The 22,374-nt window shown below is 39.7% G+C and overlaps 1 protein-coding gene across 1 annotated transcript; it reads right to left on the bottom strand.

Annotated features, from left to right (window-relative positions):
- Positions 1–20,556: 20,556 nt before the first annotated feature.
- On the bottom strand, positions 20,557–21,546 carry LOC110721856 (hydrophobic protein RCI2A-like). Its single transcript, XM_021901069.1, has 2 exons — positions 21,345–21,546; positions 20,557–21,031 (listed from the first exon to the last, which is right to left on the bottom strand). The coding sequence occupies exons 1-2, from the start codon at positions 21,441–21,443 to the stop codon at positions 20,900–20,902; spliced, it is 231 nt and encodes a 76-aa protein (XP_021756761.1). The 5' UTR covers positions 21,444–21,546; the 3' UTR covers positions 20,557–20,899.
- Between the last annotated feature and the right edge of the window lie 828 nt (positions 21,547–22,374).

Below are 22,374 nucleotides of genomic sequence, written 5' to 3'. Positions count from 1 at the left end.
ATAATAATAATAATAATAATAATAATAATGATAATAATAATAATAATGATAATAATAATAATAACAATAATAATAATAATAATAATAATAATAAATAATAATAATAATGCACTTGGCTTCGGGTGTAATTTTGGTGCAGTTTCGGGCCACTTTCGGTGCAATTTGGTGGCAGTTTTAGGTGTATTTTTCAAGCATATTCCACGACCTTTTCAGGCGGGTTTCCGGCGATTTCCAGGCAAAAAACTGCGCCAGGTTGCAGGCAGTTTCAGGCTCGATTTTCTTGTGATTATTCAGGCTGCTCTCACAACAGTTTAGGGGTGGTTTTGGTGCAGCTTTTGTTCAGTTTTGGGTCTGTTTTGGTGCTGTTTTGTTACGTGCTTCGAACGTTTTCGTTTAGGTGCTGTTTTGCGTGCTTCTTGGGTGCATTTTTCTGGTCAGTTAGGGTGATGTTTTGCGTGCTTTTTGGGTGCTATTTTCTGGTTAGTTTAGGTGTTGTTTTGCGTACTATTCGAGTGCATTTTTCAGTTTATTTCTGGTGCAGTTTCAAGTGCGTTTTGGGAGCAGTTTTTTGGTTGGTTTTTTTGGGAATTTTAAGTGCTGTTTGTGAGTGGTTTTAGGTGGTGGATGTGTGTAACCATGTCGGTGAAGTTTCATTGTCCCTTTTTCGGTCTTAGTGGCTGTCAAGATGGGAGTGGAAATGGACTAGCAAGAAGTTCTCTAATCAAGCATCTTAGTGATCATCATTGTTGTATCGGTGTGCGAGATATCACCCGACATTCTCTTACTTCTAATTTGGTTGTTTATACTGAGGCAGAAGTTACTTTTAGGCGTATGGGGATTTGCTTATGTGGAGTTTGCTACAAAACACACACGGTACGTTCTAAGTGTCGTCATGGTAGAGGTGAGGATGTTTCACCCCCCAATGAAGGAGATGGTGTTGTTCGTTTTGTGCTTCATAATTTCACCAAGCCGCAAGCTCCCTCTTCTCCTGCACGCATTGGACATGTGGATGGTTTGGTGCGAGATCATAACGGTGGTTTTGATGTGGCTCTCCTTGATTATTTGTTCTTTAAGGGGTTTCGCACTGTTAAGTTTATCCCTTTGACAAGCGCTAAATCAGTCGCACAATCTAGGCTCATTCAAACACATTTATAACAAACACCTCACTCAAACAAGTACAATGGCAAGCAAGGGTTCGGTCCACGGAGAACGGGAATCAATTGCTAAATAATCTTAACGCTCAAGCTAAATCGAAATCAAGGTATAAGTGGTGATTAACTAACAAACTACAACTAAGGGTTGAACTCAAGGGATTAAAACACTAGGGGAATGGGATTCACTCAACCAATAGCAATTAGGCAAATAGGGAGGAATAGGGATAATGGAATAGAAAAGACCACATGCAAGACCAACATCAAACGATATGAAAACAACTCAAATTACTAAGATTAGATCCCTCATTAACTTAGCAACAAAACATACATAATCACATTGCAATAGGTAATGAAACATTCAACTCACATTTCCATGTCGAACCAAACATTTCATGCCATCAAGTTCAATAATCTAGGTTAATTACTCCTATCATGAAGAACTAACAAGCAATCCCATATAATCCAATTTAATCGCGATCCATCATCAAAATCACTCCTAAACTCACATAATCACCATTAGGTTGAGTTTCACCCAACCCCTAGCCAAGAGGACTACTCACAATTCATTGTGAGTAACATGCAAAATTCCATTTGGATTATAAGTAATTCTAAAATTGGGGAAAAGTGATTCACTGTGGATAAAGCTAACATGCAACAACAATATATCAAGATTGAGAAAGACTCAAGTGACTTATAGTATAAAAAAAAAATCCGAAAATAATGAAAGACAAGTGAAAGAAGTTACTATTGAAGCTTCAAAATGTTGAAAAATCTTAAAATGAATCTTGAAATTTGCTTCTACAATGATTAGATTTGAGAGTTTCTAAAACTAAATCAACTAATTTAATGAACTAGGGTGCTAACTAAGAGAGAGTTTTTTTTTTGCTGAAAACTATTCTAACGTCTGCCCCCTTCTCTCTCTCTCTCCTCCTTGTTGTTTTAATCAGATTTTAGGTTACAGATCGCAGCAGATAGGCGCGCCCGCGCTGAACAACGGCGCGCCCGCGCTCTAGGTGGTGGCGCGGCCGCTCCAGATTAAGCGCGCCCGCTCCAAAATGGGTATCAGGGGATTAGGCCAGCTCAGCGCGCGCCCGCGCTAGGAAGTGGCGCGGGCGCTACGCGACCGCTACTAGTGTTGCTCGCCCGCGCCAAACCGCTGGTGCAATATCTTCGATCCTTGCTCTAGTTCCTTCTCAATCCGAACCACCAGCAATAATCTGCAATTACAAAATAGGAAGGCAAAGCGTAATACAACGAAGGAGGGGAGTAAAGACTACCTAAACCATATAAAAACACATTGCACAACACATAGGTAGACTACATAAATTAGGCAAACATAACAAAAGCACACTAGAATGAACCAAATTATTGCTAAAACTACTAGAAAAGACTACCCTAGGAGTGACATAAATGTCACTCATCACCCTCCCAGGTGTCATTTGGGGTTTTCTCGGGTTTTGAAAGGTGCTCTTGATAAGGTGATCTCTAAGCCTGATGACATTTCTAATTGGGTCTCTTTGTTGGTATTACCTCTTTGCACCCTTAAAACCTTTTGTCCACGGAGTAGTTGTGAGTCTCGGTCTTTGGTAAAGCGTCGGCATCAGGAAGAGAGTATTTCCCGTGCTATTTGTTCTCGGGGTGCAGCGGGTGGTAGTTTACAGCTTGTGGGGGAATCTTAGGCAGAGGATTCTCCTACTTTGTCGGTGGTTGATGATGAGGACTTGATTTGGAAGAGCGTAATATTAAGCAGTGTCGTAGGAAGATTTGTGATAGCCATTACACCGCTGCAGTTTGTGTTCTTTCTTCTTCAGGTGTTATTCCTTATAATGACGCCACTCTTGCGGATTTACAGTCAAAGCACCCTTCTTCTCCAGCTCTATCCTTGCCTAATATACCTGTTGATCACCTTCATCTTGTTACGAATTCTGCCGTAGTTTTGGATCGGATTAGAGTTTTTCTCGTGGCACATCATGTGGTAGGGATGGTTTACGTGCTCAACACCTTATGGATTACTTGAGTGGTGCTGCTGTGGCAGTCTCAGATGAGTTGGTTGGCTCTATTACCGCGGTGGTTAATCTCTTTCTAGCTGGAAGATGTCCTATAGAATTAGGAGAGTATATTGCTAGTGCTCCTCTTACACCACTTGTCAAGCCCGGTGGTGGTATTCCTCCTATAGTTGTGGGTACTGTTTGGCGACGTCTAGTTTTGAAGGTCGGTGCTATTATGGTTGGCCAGTCTTTGGGAAGTTACTTTGATGGTCTTCAATTTGGTGTTGGGGTTTCTTCAGGTGGTGAGGCAATTCTTCATGCTGTGAATCGGTTGATTGAGGATCGTGGTTCTGATGTTGGCCTCTCAATGTTGTTAGTGGATTTTCAAAATGCCTTCAATCTAGTTGATCGTGCGGTCATGTTACGTGAAGTTCACTGTCGTTGTCAGGGCATTTTGCAATGGGTTGAATTTTGCTACTTTAATCCAGCAATATTGTATTATGGGGACCACACCTTATGGTCTTCTCAGGAGGTGCGAGCAGGGTGATCCCCTTGGTCCACTACTTTTTGCTTTGGTTTACAACCCCTGGTATGTAAAATTATAGATGCTTTTGAGGTATGTCTTCGGCGTGGTATTTGGATGATGGCACTATTATTGGGGAAAATTTGGTGGTGGGGAAGGTTCTGCAGTTGATTATGGAGGAAGGGCCTCGTTTTAGGTTACATCTCAATATTGGAAAAAATGAAATTTTCTGGCCTACAGAGGACCCTTGCAGGAGGCTTGTGGGTGTCTTTCCCCCTAATATTAATCGACCTTTACATGGTGTTAAGTTGCTTGGGGGTCCCGCTAGTTCCGATCCTGGTTTTAGTGGTGAGCTTGTGATGCAGAGGGTGACCAAGACCATTGCACTAATGGATAAGTTTTCTAAGCTTGATGATCATCAGTGTGAGTTGTTGCTTAGGGCATGTACTGGAGTTTCTAAACTCTACTTTACCTTGCGTACTTGTCCTCCTAGTACATTGAGGCGCCTCGGCGCACATTCGATGGAGCCCTTCGATCTTCCTTGGAGCGTATTGTTACTGCTTTAAGGCATGGGTTTGGCGATTGGCAGTGTCGGCTTCCCACCTTGCCATTTATATTTGGAGGGCTTGGTGTTTATTCTGCAGGAGATGTTCGTCATTTTGCTTTTCTTGCATCTCGATTACAATCTTCTGGGTTGCAGACTAAGCTTCTAGGTTATGCTAGTATTGTTGGTCTTGGTCGAGCTTTTGAAGATGCATTGGGTCTGTTTAATCAAACGGTGGAGTCTGACATTTTGAGTAATCCTAGTAAGCTCGCTGCCCCGAAATTCATGAAGAAATTGGCAGATATATATTTCACGAAGGTTACCGCTTTAGCAGAATCCACCTTTTCTTTATCTCCTCGACAATCGGCCTTATGGAAATCGCAGCGAGGAGATCACACCTCTGCTTGGCTTCGGGCAGTCCCTATTTCGGGGTTGGGTCAAACGATGAACGCAAAGACTTACCAATGTGTGTTGTGCTACCGGTTGGGTGTTCCATTGTGTAGGTTTCGTAGTGACCCTCACTACGCGGAAAGAAACCCCCCAAGACCCACCCCGATAACTAAAGCAATTAAAGGCATGCAAATATAATTAATACATAATTAAAAGAAGAAGGGATAAAGAATTATACCCTAGACGCGTGCTTCGCTCACTAAAAGAGCTCTTACTTCAACCTCGCAAATTCAAGACCTCTGACGGTTCGTACCCTCGAACCCGACCCGATCGTCCTAAGTCCTGAAGGTTAGTCGGGAGCCGAACAAAATATAAACTTTGGAGTTTTACGAACTTAAGGTATTCTCAACAATGGAGATGCCTTTATAGCTCCACTCAAGAGTGTTCTCAAAATCCCAACCAAGTGGGTATTTATAGAGAATGGGAACTTGAATCCCATTTCATGATCAATGTGGGATCATGTGCAAATGCACTAATTTATTTAATTCCAAAATAAATTATTTAGCAAATGTAGTCACAAGGCAACAAGTGTCAAGGGGAGAGAGAGAGTTTGGTGAGGACCATGTCCATTGGGGGGGGGGACCATTTCCTTGCTCCCCAAGGCATGCTCCAAGCATTGGTCCCCACCTCTCAAACCGGCACCAAGCAAGGACTGCTGGGCTGGCAGCCAGCTAGCATGCTAGCATGCACCAGCCAGCACAGCTAGCCTGCTGCACCGCATTACTGCCAAGCACGCAACGCGCACCAGCCAGCACGCCTAGCACATACATGATGCTAGGTGCTGGGCGCTAGGCGAGGGCCTCGCTGCTAGCAGCTTGCTGCGTGGCACTGCTCCTAGCTCGCTGTGCTTGGTGCTGCCATGCGAAGGCAAGCACACAACACGCAGCTATGCGAAGGCATGGTGCTGCTGAGCGAGGCTGCTAGCATGTTGCTCGCTGCGATGCCATGCATGCACACGCACACACGCATAGGCCTAGCCATGCGATAGTGCTGTGTTGTGTGCTGCGATGGTGCGATAGCCCTAGGCATACATACACGCACACACACGCAAGTGCCTAGCACTGCGATGGTGATGTGCTTGTACAATCGGCTGTGATGGTGATGCTATGCCATGCGAAGGCTGCGATGGCATCTAGGCACCCAAGCACACATGCTGCGGTGGTGTTGTGCCATGCGAATGCACGCACACACGCAAGCATGCTGCTATGCTGGGCTGCCTTGTGCGCCTAGCACACACATGGTGCGCCTAGGCTTGCGATGAACTAACTTAGCCTAGCCTAGCCTAGCACTCACATGGCTAGGCCAATGTGATGCTACGGCTATGCTCGTACTTGTTGCTTGTGATTTTGCGACGCTCGGTTTCGACGCCCTAGGCTCAATATCCGATGTCAGTGTTCGTAAAACTCCGACGACTCATTGAATCCTTCTGATTAATTCGTCGTCTCGATTCGGTTGTTCGATTGGGTTCGAACCCAAGGGTTCAGTTGAGATTAAGCTGTAATATTAATTGTACCTTAATATTACTGATCGGAAGCGGCCTCCACCTAAGCATTCTGATCACTTCACCTTACTGAAGAATTAGCTCTGTAATAATTCTGAACCCTCTATCAGAATAATACACTTGTTGGAAGGACACCATTCCTTTCCATCTCCCACTTGTCCTTCCGGACAAGTGTGCGTACAGTGTATAGCCCGTTTCCTATGTCTCTTAATGTCTTTTCGTGAACTATAAGGTAAGATTCCTCTTCATCCTTATTACGTTCAGAAGTGTTTCTCGATCTCCGAGTTCGACTGTCAATAAGCAGATGATTTCTAAAATCCATCTGAGCACGGCCATGCATTTTCACAGTCTTGCTCTTCGAGCGGCCTTGTAAACAACAAAGACACGTTCCCTATTGTTAATAGGGGACATTCCCAGTCTTGTACTGTAAGTTTCTCTTACTAAGAGGACCTAATCTCCCGAGTGTTGCCGTTATAATCCCAGTTACGGCAGACGTTAGGCAACATCAAAAAGACTAGTACTCAAACAAGAAAACTTCACAATACTCATGGTCGAGGAAATAAGTTCCGATAGCTGTAATGAGAAATGTACTTATGACGTTTTAAATCTCATAAAGTATTCTCAAAGGTCGATCCGGTGCATTTCCAAACTGGCACCTGTGCAAATGATTTATGACTACTATGTCCTTGCAGCACAAGAAACGGTGATGTAAATCATACTACACACTAATCTCTGGTGGTCATTAATCGTCCATCAGTTAACATGACCTCGATTAGGGACAATTTTCGATTTAAATATTCAATGTTCACTTAACGGGTGCTTCTTTATCCAATACATGGTCTTGATACCCTATTTTGAATATTTCCATAAATGGAATGGACTCATTATTTAATTCTAAACCACAATTAAATGCAATGTAGTGAATAGTAATCTTTGCATGAAAAATTAATTACTCCAAAAATGAATGGTTTTAATTCAGTGTCTTACATTAAAACGACCAGTTTAATTAAAACACATGTACAGGGAATTCAAAGCCAATCTCCAACGTGCTTGATTCCCATTGCCTCAACGTGCTTGTTGTGTTTCACTTGAGGAAGAGGTTTAGTTAAAGGATCGGCCACATTATCATCCGTTCTGATCTTACAAATTCTGATTTCACCTTCGGATTTCCATTCCCTTATCATGTGAAATCGCCTTTGGACATGTTTGACCTTCTGGTGCTCTCTTGGCTCTCTAGCCTGAGCGATAGCTCCATTGTTGTCACAGTAGAGATCTATCGGACCCTTGATGGAGGGTACAACACCAAGTTCACTAACGAACTTGCGAATCCAAACAACCTCCTTAGCTGCTTCTGAAGCTGCCAAGTATTCGGCTTCAGTTGTAGAATCTGTAGTAATGCTTTGCTTGGAACTCTTCCAGCTAAATGCTCCTCCATTTAGGCAAAATATGTACCCTGACTGTGACTTGAAGTCGTCTCTGTCAGTCTAGAAGCTAGCGTCGGTGTAACCTTCAACAACCAGGTCTTTGTGGCCACCATAAACCAGGAATTTATCCTTGTTCTTTTTCAGGTACTTCAGGATATTCTTGGCCGCAGTCCAATGCGCCTCTCCTGGGTTTGATTGATATCAGCTCGTAGTGCTTAAAGCATACGATACATCTGGCCTGGTACATATCATGGCATACATGATCGATCCAATTAGCGAAGCATATGGAATCTGATCCATTCTGTCTCGCTCAACAGGTGTCTGTGGACACTGTTTCTTGCTGAGAGTTATGCCATGGGACATGGGTAGATGCCCTCTTTTGGCATTCTCCATGTTGAACCGTGCTAGTACTTTATCAATGTAAGTACTCTGGCTCAATCCGATCATCCTCTTAGATCTATCCCTATAGATCTTGATTCCCAATATATACTATGCCTCACCTAAGTCCTTCATTGAAAATCACTTTCCCAACCAGCCCTTTACGGACTCTAGTAATTTTGTGTTGTTTCCAATGAGCAGTATGTCATCGACATATAGGACTAGGAATGCGATGTCACTCCCACTGACCTTCTTGTAGACACAAGATTCATCTGGATTCTTGATAAAACCAAATTTGTTGATGGCTTCATCAAATCGCAGATTCCTACTTCTGCTTGCCTGCTTCAGTCCATAAATGGACTTCTTAAGCTTGCATACCTTTCCAGCGTTGCTTGGATTACAAAACCTTCTGGCTGTGTCATATACAAAGTTTCTTCCAAAATCCCATTCAGGAAGGCGGTTTTGACATCCATCTGCCATATTTCATAATCGTAATGTGCAGCAATCGCTAGGATAATCCGGACAGACTTTAGCATTGCAACCGGTGAAAAGGTTTCATCATAGTCAATCTCGTGGATTTGTCTATAACCTTTCGCCACCAGTCTAGCTTTGTATATTGATACATTTCCATCTTTGCCTGTCTTCAGTTTGAAGATCCATTTACAACCAATGGGTGTGTAACCCTCGGGCAAATTCACCAAGTCCCAGACTTGATTTTCAGACATGGAGTCCATCTCGGATTTCATGGCCTCTTGCCATTTAGCAGAGTCGGGGCTCGTCATAGCTTGTTTGTACGTCGCTGGCTCATCACCATCCATGACTAGGATGTCTTGATCATCGGTTAAGACAATACCAAGGTATCTGTCTGGTTGAGATCTTGGCCGTTGCGACCTACGAAGGGTAATGGGTTGAGCATTTACATTGTCTGTTTGATTCTGACCAATCTTCTCAACTGCTTCCAAAGCACTTAGATTGTCAGTTTTATTAGGTTGACATTGTTGCTCGTCCTCTCGAACTTCGTCGAGTTCGAGTTCCTTCTCCAAAAAGACACCATCACGAGCAACAAACACTTTGTTCTCGGATTTATTGTTGAAGTAATACCCTTTGGTTTCTTTTGGATATCCCGCAAAGAAACACTTGTCTGATTTGGGGTAAAGTTTGTCCGAAATTAATCGTTTGACATATGTTTCGCATCCCCAAATCTTGAGAAACGACAACCTAGGAGGTTTCTTAGTCCATAATTCATATGGAGTCTTTTCAACAGCTTTTGACGGAGCTCGGTTCAGTGTTAGTGTCGCGGTTAGTAATGCGTGTCCCCAGAAAGAGATAGGAAGTTCACTAAGACCCATCATTGATCGGACCATGTCTAACAAGGTTCGATTCCTCCGTTCGGATACTCCGCTCCATTGAGGAGTTCCGGGAGGTGTTAACACTGAAAGAATACCATTTTATATCAAGTGATCGTCGAATTCATGGCTCAAATATTCGCCACCTCGATCCGATAGAAGTGCTTTAATTTTATTGCCAAGTTGATTCTCAACTTCTTTCTGAAATTCTTTGAATTTCTCAAAAGATTCAGATTTATTTGACATAAGGATATAGCCATATCTACTATCGTTGTCAATGAAGGTGAATTCTTAGATGTCTTAGTTAACGGTATCAACTTTTGTCTAATCATGTGTCAAAATCATGCACTTTTCATTGAACATATATTTGCAAGACAATTTTGAAACAACCATTGTTAAAGTCTTACATTCAAGATAACTAGGTGTCCAACACCATAGATCATAGTATGTTCAAAAGCATGACGAAAACTAAGATTAGTTTAATTACATGTCATACACAAAATAGTGCATGCAAGCACGACCGAAAGACCATCTTCGTCGTCTACTAGTCCTTGCACGTACACTTGATAAGCTTCTCACTTGGTCCTTGAAAAGGCAACATAAAGTGAGTCATACTTGGTATCTAATACCTATGATAAGCTTAATTCACAAGTGTTTAAGGAAGATACCTGAGGCAGATGCTCCATTCCTCTCCTCCTCTTCCCGGAAGAGCTTGCATTCTCTCTTGTAGTGGCCTTGCCCACCACAATAGAAGCATCGCATCTTTGCCTTGACCTTCTTGAACTCCCTTCTTCTTGCTCTCAAGGGTCTCTCAGTCACTCCATAGGCGGTGGCTCGGCTAAGTAGTTGCACCACCTCCATTAAGGAGCGTGTCTCCTTTCCCGCAGTTATATGCACTCTAAGTGCATCATAGCCCGAGTGGAGCGAAGCAAGCAAGATATGCCCCGCCATCTCATCCTCCAATGAGATTCCGAGAAGCTGCATGTGTTTAAAGAGCCTAGTCATTCCAAGCACATGAGGTCGGAGGGGCATGACGGGTCTCAATTTGGCATTGTAGACCTTTATCCAAAGCCGGCGCCTTTCCTTAGCAAGACAACCCACATTCGGTGGCTTTATCTTCATGTTTGAGAGCAGTGACCTAGTCAAATCAAACACGAGTCCATCATAGTTTCCATTGTCACTCTTGGTGACTCTTACATTGACAACATCCTCTAATGATTTGAGGAAATTATCCGGAAGATAGAAGGAGAGCTTTTCTTTCCATTCTTCCGGGATGGAGTTAGCCATAAGTCGTGAGACTTTCTTGCAATCGGAGGACCATTTTTCTTGAGCCTCATCGGTCATGATCCCCTTAGAGAAGAAGCTTGGCATGGGAGTATCAAGAGTGTACTCCAAAGAACAACTCCGAAGAGTTTTCCTGAGTTCCTCCTCCCACTCCTTGAAGTTTACCAAGTTTAGGCAAAATGCCAACTTGTTGGGGAGATCCGGGCACATAGGGTTGTTGTTTGAGTTACTTGCAGACATTGTTCTACAATTGAAAGAATTTGAAATTAAAAACCATTCATATAATCAATAAGTTTGAAATTTAAAAGCGTTCATGCAAATTTCCAATCTCATTGAGCATTTAATCCACGCATTTATAATTTGTCCCTTTTTAGGCGAGAATAAAATGATTTCGAGATCCTAAAGATCAAGAAATGGTTAAGCATGCTTTGGCTTGTCTTAATCATTAAATGTCTTAAGGTAAGCAATCCAATTGATAATAGCTCTAAGCTACTCTCGGTTTGATAAAACGTCGCATCTAATGCATTCTTGACATTTTATCTCTTTTGCCACGACATCTAAGGACTCCTTACTGATATCGTTGAGCTTTACCAAGACAACTTGTATACCTAGTATACCTTACGTTCCAAGGAAAGTAGTGATGCCTCGCTTTGGCGTAGCCCATCAGATACGCGCATTAGTTCAGTAACTGTTGTTCTTGGAACGACAAATTTTAGCTCAATATTTTAAGGGACCTAGGGTTTCTATGTTGGTTGATTTAAGTGAACTTAACTAATCATCGCAACATTTAAAATCCTAGACATGCATCTAACATTCAAGTATATATATAACAACAATATATACAAAGCATAAAAATAGATGCATTTGGCAACTAGCATGACCGCTTGAAATCTTCAAATCTTCAAGGGCCTTCATCTTGGCTCGTCTTTATCAAAACGCCGTCTTGAGACATCTTTGGCCAAAATAAAATTACTAGCTACTACGACTAAGATTAATCTAAAGTGCAAAAATACTTAACGGTACGCAGACCGTATTCAGATTTACAAAAATACGTAACGGAACGCAGTCCGTATTTTCTATCCTAGTCGGGTCCCACTAGTTGCCATTTTTCTCAAAACCTATTTTGAAACAATCTTTCATTGACCCATTCACTATTTGTGAATGGCCCATGCATTTTACGAGATAAATCAAGTAAACACGCAAAACTAGTAACTAACTTATGTGGTTAATCCGATTAACGCGCCTAATTAAACCTAGTCAAAGTTGTTTAATAAATTATGTATTACTAAGGTGAAATTGTTCACGTAATTAGCTAACCTCCCACTAAATTTCGCATCCAACTTAATTAATCCAATTAATTAAGCCGGTTAACCCAAATTTGTCAAAATCAAAAATTTTGTAAAAGCCGAAAAAAATCGAGGTCTAACCTCGTTAAAATAATTACATAAATATTTTAAAACGACAAAAATTTTTGCAAAACACATAGCCCGAAATTAAGCCAAAACCGCCCACTCGTATCCTAGCGAGCTGTGCACCATGGCTGCTAGGCAGCCTAGTGTTGCGTGTGGTGCTGGCTGCTAGCAAGCACGCCTAGCACGGCATGCTCTGCTAGCCAGCACCAGCAGCACGCTACGCATGCTAGCTGCTCGCCGGCGCAGGCAGCAATGGCCTAGCTGGCTGGGGCTTGCTGCCTCGCTGCCCAGCAACACGCACAAGCCTTCAGCAGCCTAAGGCCAGGCATCCAGCAATACGGCAGCACGCAACAGCCTCCTCGCCACACAGCAACGCAGCATCATGGCATGGACCCTGTGCGCACCATAGGCAGCCTACATGCAGGCTGCTGGGCAGCCCGGCTAGCCTTGGTGATGATTGGGGTTTTTGCCTCGATTTGCGTGCATTTTCTCGGGATTTTAATCTCGATTTGTGTGTGACACAAAATTAATTCCAAATTTATTTTAGAATCAATTTGAGGAAAAATGAAAATAAAATATCCAACTTAATTAAATTCAATTTTAACGGTGCACAAGCCTAATTTTTCAAAATTACTTTGGAACATTTTAGGTCTTTCTTGATGCTTAAAATTGAAAGAGCTATGTCCATAATTAATTTAACCAATATGTAAATTAATAATGGATTTGACAAATAAGGAGTTGGAAAAATAAATTAATCATCCAATGATAAAATTTTCCAACTTTTATACTTGTGTAAAATAACAAGATTACATCTTCCAATATGAAGATTAATCAACATTTACTCACAAGCATTTGAACTTTTAATCAACCAAATATGAAAAATCCAAAATTAGTTCAACATGGAATTTAGGGTTAAAGTTCCAATCATTTAAACATTTAACGATTAGATCTTTAACATACTAGGAACTTAAAAATTACACATTCACAACAAACATTCACATATTAATGCAATTTATTTGCATAATTGTGAAAAGCAAGTTTATCTGAAAAAGAACATATCGACTTAAGCACATATTATAACTCCATAATCATGCTTAAAAGATATTTAAATTGCAATAGATTGGGGATGCAATAATGCATTTAATCTACCCTTGACATGCTTGCATTAATCAAGGCACAAAAGATTTTTAAAATTTTCGTTGAAAACGAAAAAACCCTCAATAAATTGGGTTTCTAGTTCAAATTTGGCTTCTGGACAGCCCTTAAATAGAATTAAAACTGACTCAGAATGTCGATTCCACCCAAAAAAACACTATTTTTGAGCCAAAATCTGGGCTCGACAGCCAAAACGAGAAAAAAATACGAGTTTTAAAATTAATTCAAACGAGCTTCTAATCCAATTAGAAAAGAAAAACCATAATTTAAATCCTTTTAAAAACACCTTAATTAATAAATAATTGCAATAATTGAAAGGAGCGCGGCTCCGATACCGCTGTAGGGTTTCGTAGTGACCCTCACAACGCGGAAAGAAACCCCCCAAGACCCGCCCCGATAACTAAAGCAATTAAGGCATGAAAATATAATTAATACATAATTAAAAGAAGAAGGGATAAAGAATTATACCCTAGACGCGTGCTTCGCTCGCTAAAAGAGCTCTTATTTCAACCTCGCAAATGCAAGGCCTCCGACGGTTCGTACCCTCGAACCCGACCCGATCGTCCTAAGTCCCGAAGGTTAGTCGGGACCCGAACAAAATATAAACTTTGGAGTTTTACGAACTTAAGGTATTCTCAACAATGGAGATGCCTTTATAGCACCACTTAAGAGTGTTCTCAAAATCCCAACCAAGTGGATATTTATTTAATTCCAAAATAAATTATTTAGCAAATGCAATCACAAGGCAACAAGTGTCAAGGGGAGAGAGAGAGAGTTTGGTGAGGATCATGTCCATGGGGGGGACCATTGCCTTGCTGCCCAAGGCATGCTCCAAGCATTGGTCCCCACCTCTCAAACCGGCACCAAGCAAGGACTGCTGGGCTGGCAGCCAGCTAGCATGCTAGCATGCACCAGCCAGCACAGCTAGCCTGCTGCACCGCATCACTGCCCAGCACGCAACGCACACCAGCCAGCACGCCTAGCACATGCGTGCTGCTAGCGAGCCACGCATGATGCTAGGTGTTGGGCGCTGGGCGAGGGCCTCGCTGCTGGAAGCTTGCTGCCTGGCACTGCTCCTAGCTCGCTGTGCTTGGTGCTGCCATACGAAGGCACGCACACAAGCACGCAGCTATGCGAAGGCATAGTGCTGTTGAGCGAGGCTGCTAGCATACTGCTCGCTGCGATGCCACGCATGCACACGCACACATGCACAGGCCTAGCCATGCGATAGTGCTGTGATGTGTGCTGCGATGGTGCGATAGCCCTAGGCATACACACACGCAAGTGCCTAGCACTGCGATGGTGTTGTGCTTGTGCGATGGGTTGCGATGGTGATGCTATGCCATGCGAAGGCTGCGATGGCATCTAGGCACCCAAGCACGCATGTTGCGGTGGTGTTGTGCCATGCAAAGGCACGCCCACACGCAAGCATGCTGCTGCACTGGGCTGCCTTGTGCGCCTAGCACACATGGCGCGCCTAGCACACACATGGTGCGCCTAGGCTTGCGATGAACTAGCCTAGCCTAGCACTCACATGACTAGGCCAATGTGATGCTACGGCTATGCTCTTACTTGTTGCTTGTGATTTTGAGACGCTCGATTTCGACGCCCTAGGCTCGATATCCGACGTCAGTGTTTACTCCGACGACTCATTGAATCCTTCGGATTAATTCGTCGTCTTGGATCGGTTGTTCGATTGGGTTGGACCCGGAGGGTTCAGTTAAGATTAAGTTGTAATATTAATTGTACCTTAATATTACTGATCGGAAGCGGCCTCCACCTAGGCATTCCGATCACTTGACCTTACTGAAGAATTAGCTCTATAATAATTTTGAACCTTCTATCAGAATAATACACTTGTTGGAAGGACACCATTCCTTTCACATTGTTCTCTGTCTCGACGTCATGCTCTGCTTGTTCAAGGGTTTTTTCTAGGGATATTTTCGGTGATCACGCGATGTCGTGTGCTGGTATGGTGGGTATTAAGCATCGGCATAATATTGTTTGGGATAACCTTGTTGATGTTTGCTATCGATATGGGATTTCAGCGATAAAGGAGGTTAATATTGGGTTGTCTAGAGGGAACGACGGGGCCCTCAGACCTGCAGATGTGTTACTTTATTCCTGAGATCGTGGTCGCGACGTCTGTGTTGACTTAACAGGGTCTTCTCCTTTGACACAGTCTGGGCTATCTGACTTTGTTCCTGGACGGGTTGTGGCTGATGCGGCTTATCGGAAGCGGGTCAAGTACGAATCTAGCTGTCAGGCGATTAGTTATGGCTTCATTCCCTTCTCTTTTCTACACTTGGGGAATTAGAGAAGGAGGTTGTTTCATTGGTGAAGCGGGTTCAAGAGATCACGATGACGCAAGACATTGGGGCCCGTGCTGCTGCTCATATATTTACTAGGGTAGGATTTTCTATAGCTAGAGGAGTGGGGGCCCAGATTGTATCTCGGCTTCCACTAATTTTTTGTAAGTTGTATGACTTTGTCTGTTTTTGAGATTAGTAGTAGTAGTAGTAGTAAGCTACTAATATAGTGATAATCATATACTTCGTATACTGAATAGGTTTTTTTTTTGTGACAAGGATATAAATTGAATAGCTTAATAGTTTAATAATTGTAGAAAAGTTAAGCAAGGACATCAGTATTCAACATTGAAGGTTAAAAATAAAAAAAATAAAAAAAAAGTTCACTAAAGGCTTTTTTTTTTTTTTTGTTTGACAAGGATATAGGTTGAATAGCTTAATAGTTCAATAATTGTAGAAAAGTTAAGCAAGGGCATCAGTATTCAACATTGAAGGTTAAAAAAAAATTAAAAGTTCACTAAAAGGCATTTGATCCTAGGATCTTGCCAACAAATTTTTTTACCCATAAGTCATTACCACTGTGGCAACCATTACTTTAGAATCTTCAAGTAACAACACATTTATATATATTCTAAACTTTGTAGGGGCCAATAGTAAAACTTATGGTTCTCAAAGCTGGCCCATGGGGGCTGGGCCTTCACTCGCCCTCTAGGCTTCGCCTTGCACTGAGGGTTGTCTCAATCCAACTACATTGCAAGGGTGTGACTTTGTATGTACCTCTTGCGTACTACTCCCTCCGTTTTTAAATACTTGCTCCATTTCTTCATGCGCGGAATTTTAGGAGAAATTAGATAAAGTAATAAAATATGGAGGTAGTGAGATTGATGGAAGAATAAAAAATTGTAAAAAGCAAAAGTAATTGAAAGAATTAGAAGAGAGAAAATATAAAATTAATAAAATATGATTTATGTTAGGTCCACTAGTTGAGAGAAATGAATTAAATATTGTAAAAGTTTTCCAAATAAAGATATGAAGCAAGTATTTAAAAACGGCTAGAAATAGAAAGTGGAACAAGTTTTTAAAAAGGGAGGGAGTAATAGACTTCTTATAATGACCGTCCCATTTAACTCGTTTTGAGGTATCTACACCTGGACCATGGTTGTTTATTAAACTCAGCCTAGTACAGTGTCTTAAGTGCAAAGTCCCCTTGCCAACGTGACCATCCCTAGGGTGTGATCACCTCACCAATCGTACTTTCCGTTTTAATGAGTATTGTTTTCAAGGTCTCCTTAAGTATGTCTTGAACTTAAGTTTAGGCACTCGTATGTAGTCGAATAATAAGTCAAAAGAAAAACAAGACCTAGTTGCATATCCTCGCAAAGAATTGATCCATCATACAATAGGAAAAAAAAACAGTAATAAAACCATGACAAGAAAAGGTAGTAAAAACCGCATAGCATGTTGTATAAGCAAGAGTTTATCATTCTGGGAGCATGCAACACCCATCAAAACAAAGGAGAGTCTGAAATGAATTAAAACCCTCGAAAATAAAAACTGAGAATGGGGAACACACCTTTCGGGCACTCCGATACTTCAACCAATGAAGGATCTCTTGTGCTTTTTTGTGCGTACCCTTTAAGCAATATGATCCACCAAATGCCTGAATCAATGGGGCCAACTCTTCCTATTGCACTTCTTTTGCCTAAGTCTACAATCAAAGTTTTATGATTTCTTACTAGATCATGGAAAATTTTAAAGATAGCTGGCATCACCCCTACCCTTAGTTGAAATTATTCTATATTTTTCTCCCACGATTGCAAGTGCAAAGTTTAGTAAGACATTTTATTATAGTTTTTGGTTCTCCATTCATCAAAAATGCCAATGCACTTGTAACAAAATCTCTAACAAAGACCTATATTAAAAGAAAGAAATTAGATCTTTCCCAATTACTAATTAGTACACTTTATAGAAAATTCAGGTCACCTAGACACCGAAAAGGTAGCTCCCATTATAAATTTTCAATTGGCAAGCTTTCAAAAAATTCACACCCCCCTTCAATCATCTCCTTCCTATGACTATGAATAATAGCTATCATAGATCTTTCTCAGAAACACATGATTTTTTTTAGTGTTCCTATAATATGCAGAAATTCATACTTTTGCAATCTAAATTAATGTTCATGAAGAATTCGAGGGTTACGTACTTCTTGATCCTAGAGTCAAAATTTTGCAATCTATATGGATTAAACTGCTTAATGCTTTAACTCTTTTCAATTCTGATTAAAGGGGCAATCGATAAAAAAAATTTGATTTTCCTCAAACCATTAAGGTTCCTTTAGGTAATCACCGATATATTCCAACAATCAATCCCTTTATTAAATCCCTTCACAAAGTATTATTTCTTCAAAATAAATTTCAATTCCGAACAAATTCCTTTATTTCAAATACTATTATCTCATACTTCTTATTCACAACTTTATACTTTAACTGTCTCAAAATCCTCCAACTTTTGTATAAGGTATTCTCAATTTCTCACTCTGAACAATATCATAAACATCTGGGACTTTAAATCATCATTATACTCATCACAATGTAAATACTTTCTACCTTTTGATGTAATCAGCCATAAATTGATGTTAATATCATATCACAGTTTATATCTCCCAAAAAATATATATTTCACTCCACCATTTTAACTCGTCATTGCCACACACAAAATATTTTCACATGCACTTAACGTACTACATTCCCAAAACTTGTAAAAACTCGACAATATAATTCCTCAATATATCCTCGATTACGTCATTCAAACCAACAAAAATAACCCGTCTTGATCCTATAATAATCATCAAATCCTTTAAACTCAAAGTATCAAATTCAACCACAATGATCACATGTGCATACTTCGTACAGTTGATGAATAAAAAGTTATACCGCAAGTGCACGGTGTCTATTGTTAGCAGAGACTTAGTAAATACGGGTCGAATCCCACAGAGAGATGGTTTCTATTAGTTTTTTCCCAATTATTATAAACTAATTCAATAAACGAAGAGTGATTTGATATCAATTAACTAAACTAGGACAATAATGAAAATGAGGTTATTCTCAAATAAATAAAGGTTTAGGGCATACGTTTGGTCCACCATGCTTATACCAATCCAAGAAATGCAAACAATCCCATTAATAAATAAACTAGGTCGAATAATTAAAGCACTTGTTAATCCTACGGTCGGGAATTAACGCTTACGAATTAACATATGTAGTTCGGTCGCTAACATAATCAAATTTGCCAATTGTAATTAAGCCTCTAAAAATATGATCTTTCAATTCTAATTTTTATTAGCTAAATAATCGACTCATGATATTGGCCAATTACATGAATCAAACAATAAAGTACAAATCAATTGGAATCATTCAAACTCTAATTCATAAATATATAAATAATTAAGCACAAATAATCAAGGTATAAACATGGCTTCCCTCACTTAGCCCTAGAAAACGACTACTCACTCATAATTGAAATAGACAAAACAATAGGAATAAATAAACTTGAATTCATAATTGATTAAAATAAAAGACGAAAGATTGAATGAAATACCTCAAATATCGAATTAATGAAGAACAGTAATCTAGGGTTCAACAATGGAGAAGAAAAGTAAAAAAATGTTCAAGCATAAAATAAAGCATAAGAGAAGAAAATAAAGTCCTCTCAAGTATTTATATTAAAGCCTAATTATAAATAAAATAAATAAATAAAATAAAATAAAATAAGGAAATAAAAATAACAAAAGTTGTCATGTGATTGGTTCGATTAGAGAATCAAAATCGGTGGAAGACGAATTGTACGATTTCCGCACTCCAAACCCATCGCCTGATGGGTGGCCGCTGGTCGAGTGATCAAGGGCTGCGACGAGGTCGACGTTCAACCATCGCCCGATGGTTTTCCAGCGGGCCAGGCAGATTCGAAGGGTCATGTGTGCAGCATCTCCATCGCTCGATGGCTGGGCGCTTGAGTGGCAGATTTGCAGGCCTGACTTCAAGTGGCTGTAACTTACGATCTAGGAATTGTATGAAGGTGTGCGACCTACCATTGGAAACCTCTTCAAGTCTAGTTTCTAACCCAACTTGAATCACTTCAATCCGATCTGTAGAACTCGAGTTATGGTCGAAACAGTGCACAAGGGTCCTGTTTTGCCTCATCGTTGATTAGTGTTTGCTTCGTTTTCGCTCAAATTCAATCTAGATTGGCACATAGCGACCTCTTGAGGATGTTATGTCCATTTTCCATGTACACACTAATCAAAATCGACATCTGCAAGCATAGAATCTTTAATCAACAACTTAATCCATCGGATTTCATCCAACTATCATCCGAATCAACTCTAAAAATCCTTCGAAAGTGTCCAAATGACTATGAAATCACCTGAAACACTAAGAAATATACAAACGGAGCGTAATAGAGCGATATATGATTGACTTATGCAAATATGACCCTAAAATCGACTAAAAAGACTATAGCATAAACGTGCCTAAGAATCCTATATAAATAAGATTCATCAACAGTTCAAACATATTACATATCACATAGTCAATTATGCCATATAAGGTCATAAAATATATAATTAATCAATAAATTAGACACAACTTGGCAACATTAAAATTCATACTCATTAGAAGTTCATGATTATAAATAATTACGATCATTATAAAATATGCTTTTAATCCATAACATTTACAATTATTTCACATACTTCCATTATTTCCATGTTAGGAAATTATTCACTATTCAATATTAGGAATACTTATCAAATACTTCGTAGTTCTTATCATTCCACCGACAATCTTGGAATTCATATATCTCGACATATATATATATATGAAACCATGTAAATAAGTACATACATATAATTTCATGCTTTGCACATAAAATTTCCATAATTATTTTTTTCGTATTAACTCAACCATTTTTTTCGTCCTCCCAACAATGTGTGTTCAAAGTCGTCATTTTAGCTCTCCATTTTTTTAATCCTTAGCTCGGAGAACTCCTGGTGATTATTGGTAGGCAATTCATTCCATTTTACTCCATAACTCAAACAATTTGGGTTTCCTTTTATTCGGTTCCAAATATTCGCATTACAAATTACAAATAGAAAAAGAAAATTTGAATCTCTTATCCATCGTACACAATTAATTATATAGCAACGGTTGTATCAACTCAAGGCAAGAATATAACCAAATATACTTCGTATTTGACCTAAAATGAGACATACAACAACTCCCAACATGTCAAAAACTCTGGCATCTTTTGGTACAACAGATGAAGATCCAAACATAAACAAAAATTACGATTCAAAGATGGAAGGAACATAAACAATACAACCAAATCAAAAATATCTTCTACAATGCTGCGAAACCGAGTGTTCCGTGTCAATCTACTGAGGAAGTGCGTGGTATGGGCCTTCCGAAGAGATGGGCTGCGGCTGCACCGCGATCACATAGATGGCATAGATGATCCCGGGAATGTATCCCAGCAATGTCAACAATACACATATCAACATCTCACACTGCAAAATTAATTCACCAATAAATGTTTTAGAGACCCAAAAATATCCTATTCACAATTATTTTAAGTAATATCTACAACTAATCAAAATCAAACTAAAAGTCAAAGTTAGATATCATATCATAGAATAAAAGTAGATCCTACTCATCCTAGATTTTTTTTTTTACAACAAATTAAACCAAAAAAATAAACAACCAAATTAGATCGGATTAAATTACGTCTACGTTATTTAACCTTCGGTACTCCCTCGCAACACCACCGACAACAATAATACAAGAAAATCAACCAAAAAGAAAGAGAGAAAAAGGACATACACTGCAACAGCCAGTTCTAAGGCAAACACCAAGAGGAGGCAAAAGGATAGCCAACAGAATTTCGAAGGCAATATGACATCGATTGCTTTCAGATGCCATTTTTTTGATCCAATAAACTTATCTTTTTCAAGTGTACTGTAAAATAGTTTTGTGGTGATATTATGATTGATGAGAAATAGTAGAGTTTTATAATAAAAGAAAGAGGCAGATATTTAAGCTTATATTAAATGATGAGAAATTGAGATTCATAAAACACATGACAAGTGGCATAAATATAGATACACAATGCAATGAATAGTCGACATAAAAATAAAAATAAAATGAAAAACAATAATTTTGTTGTAAGAGTGACAGACCTTCCACTACGGAGATAAGTGATTATCCACTAATTTAGTTTTGACTGTTAATTGCTTTCAGTTTTGCTGGCTATTATTAACTCTTGTTGTATATGCTAATTTTATACATGGCCGACCTCTATTAAATTATCCAACCCCAAATTTCGATCGTACTTGGATTAAATGATACAGTCTCCATTTTTATTTATTTACAACACATTCCTGTAACGAAAATATTAAAATAGATAAAAGACCATTTAATTGAAATATGATAGAGTATATAAATCGGTCCTAAGTTTCAACCACCAATTTAAGGTTTTGGTTGAATTAGTCTTTTAGTATGGTATCGATAGCATCATGTGAGGGGGCGTGATAGAATATATAAGCCGATATTGGGCTTCAACCATCAATTTAAGCTATTGGTTGCTTTGATCCTTTAACAAAATAATTTTAACCGGGATAAGAAAAAAGTTTTAAATTGTAGCTATTTAATATTTACATCTTAATTTATCCGTATACCAAATTAAAGATATATTAGTTGAAAGTTTTGCATTGCTAAACGTGAAACACCAAATAATGCAATTAAAAAAACCAGAGGAAGTATACATTCATAAAAACGTCTTTTCTCATCTTTTATAATTATTCAAGACTTAGGGCATGTTCTGTTTAGCTTAATTTCAGTTCAGTTGCTAATT

This window comes from Chenopodium quinoa, unplaced genomic scaffold (assembly GCF_001683475.1).
Source record: "Chenopodium quinoa cultivar QQ74 unplaced genomic scaffold, ASM168347v1, whole genome shotgun sequence".
NCBI classification, from domain to species: Eukaryota; Viridiplantae; Streptophyta; class Magnoliopsida; order Caryophyllales; family Amaranthaceae; genus Chenopodium; species Chenopodium quinoa.
This window is presented reverse-complemented; position numbering and strand designations above follow the sequence as displayed.

What these genes read in the sequence shown, in the direction of transcription:
- LOC110721856 (XM_021901069.1), bottom strand. Translation starts at nt 21,443, where the DNA reads ATGGCATCTGAAAGCAATCGATGTCATATTGCCTTCGAAATTCTGTTG. An exon ending in TTAGAACTGGCTGTTGCAGT is followed by an intron (nt 21,032 to 21,344) that starts GTATGTCCTTTT and finishes TTAATTTTGCAG; the next exon opens with TGTGAGATGTTGATATGTGT.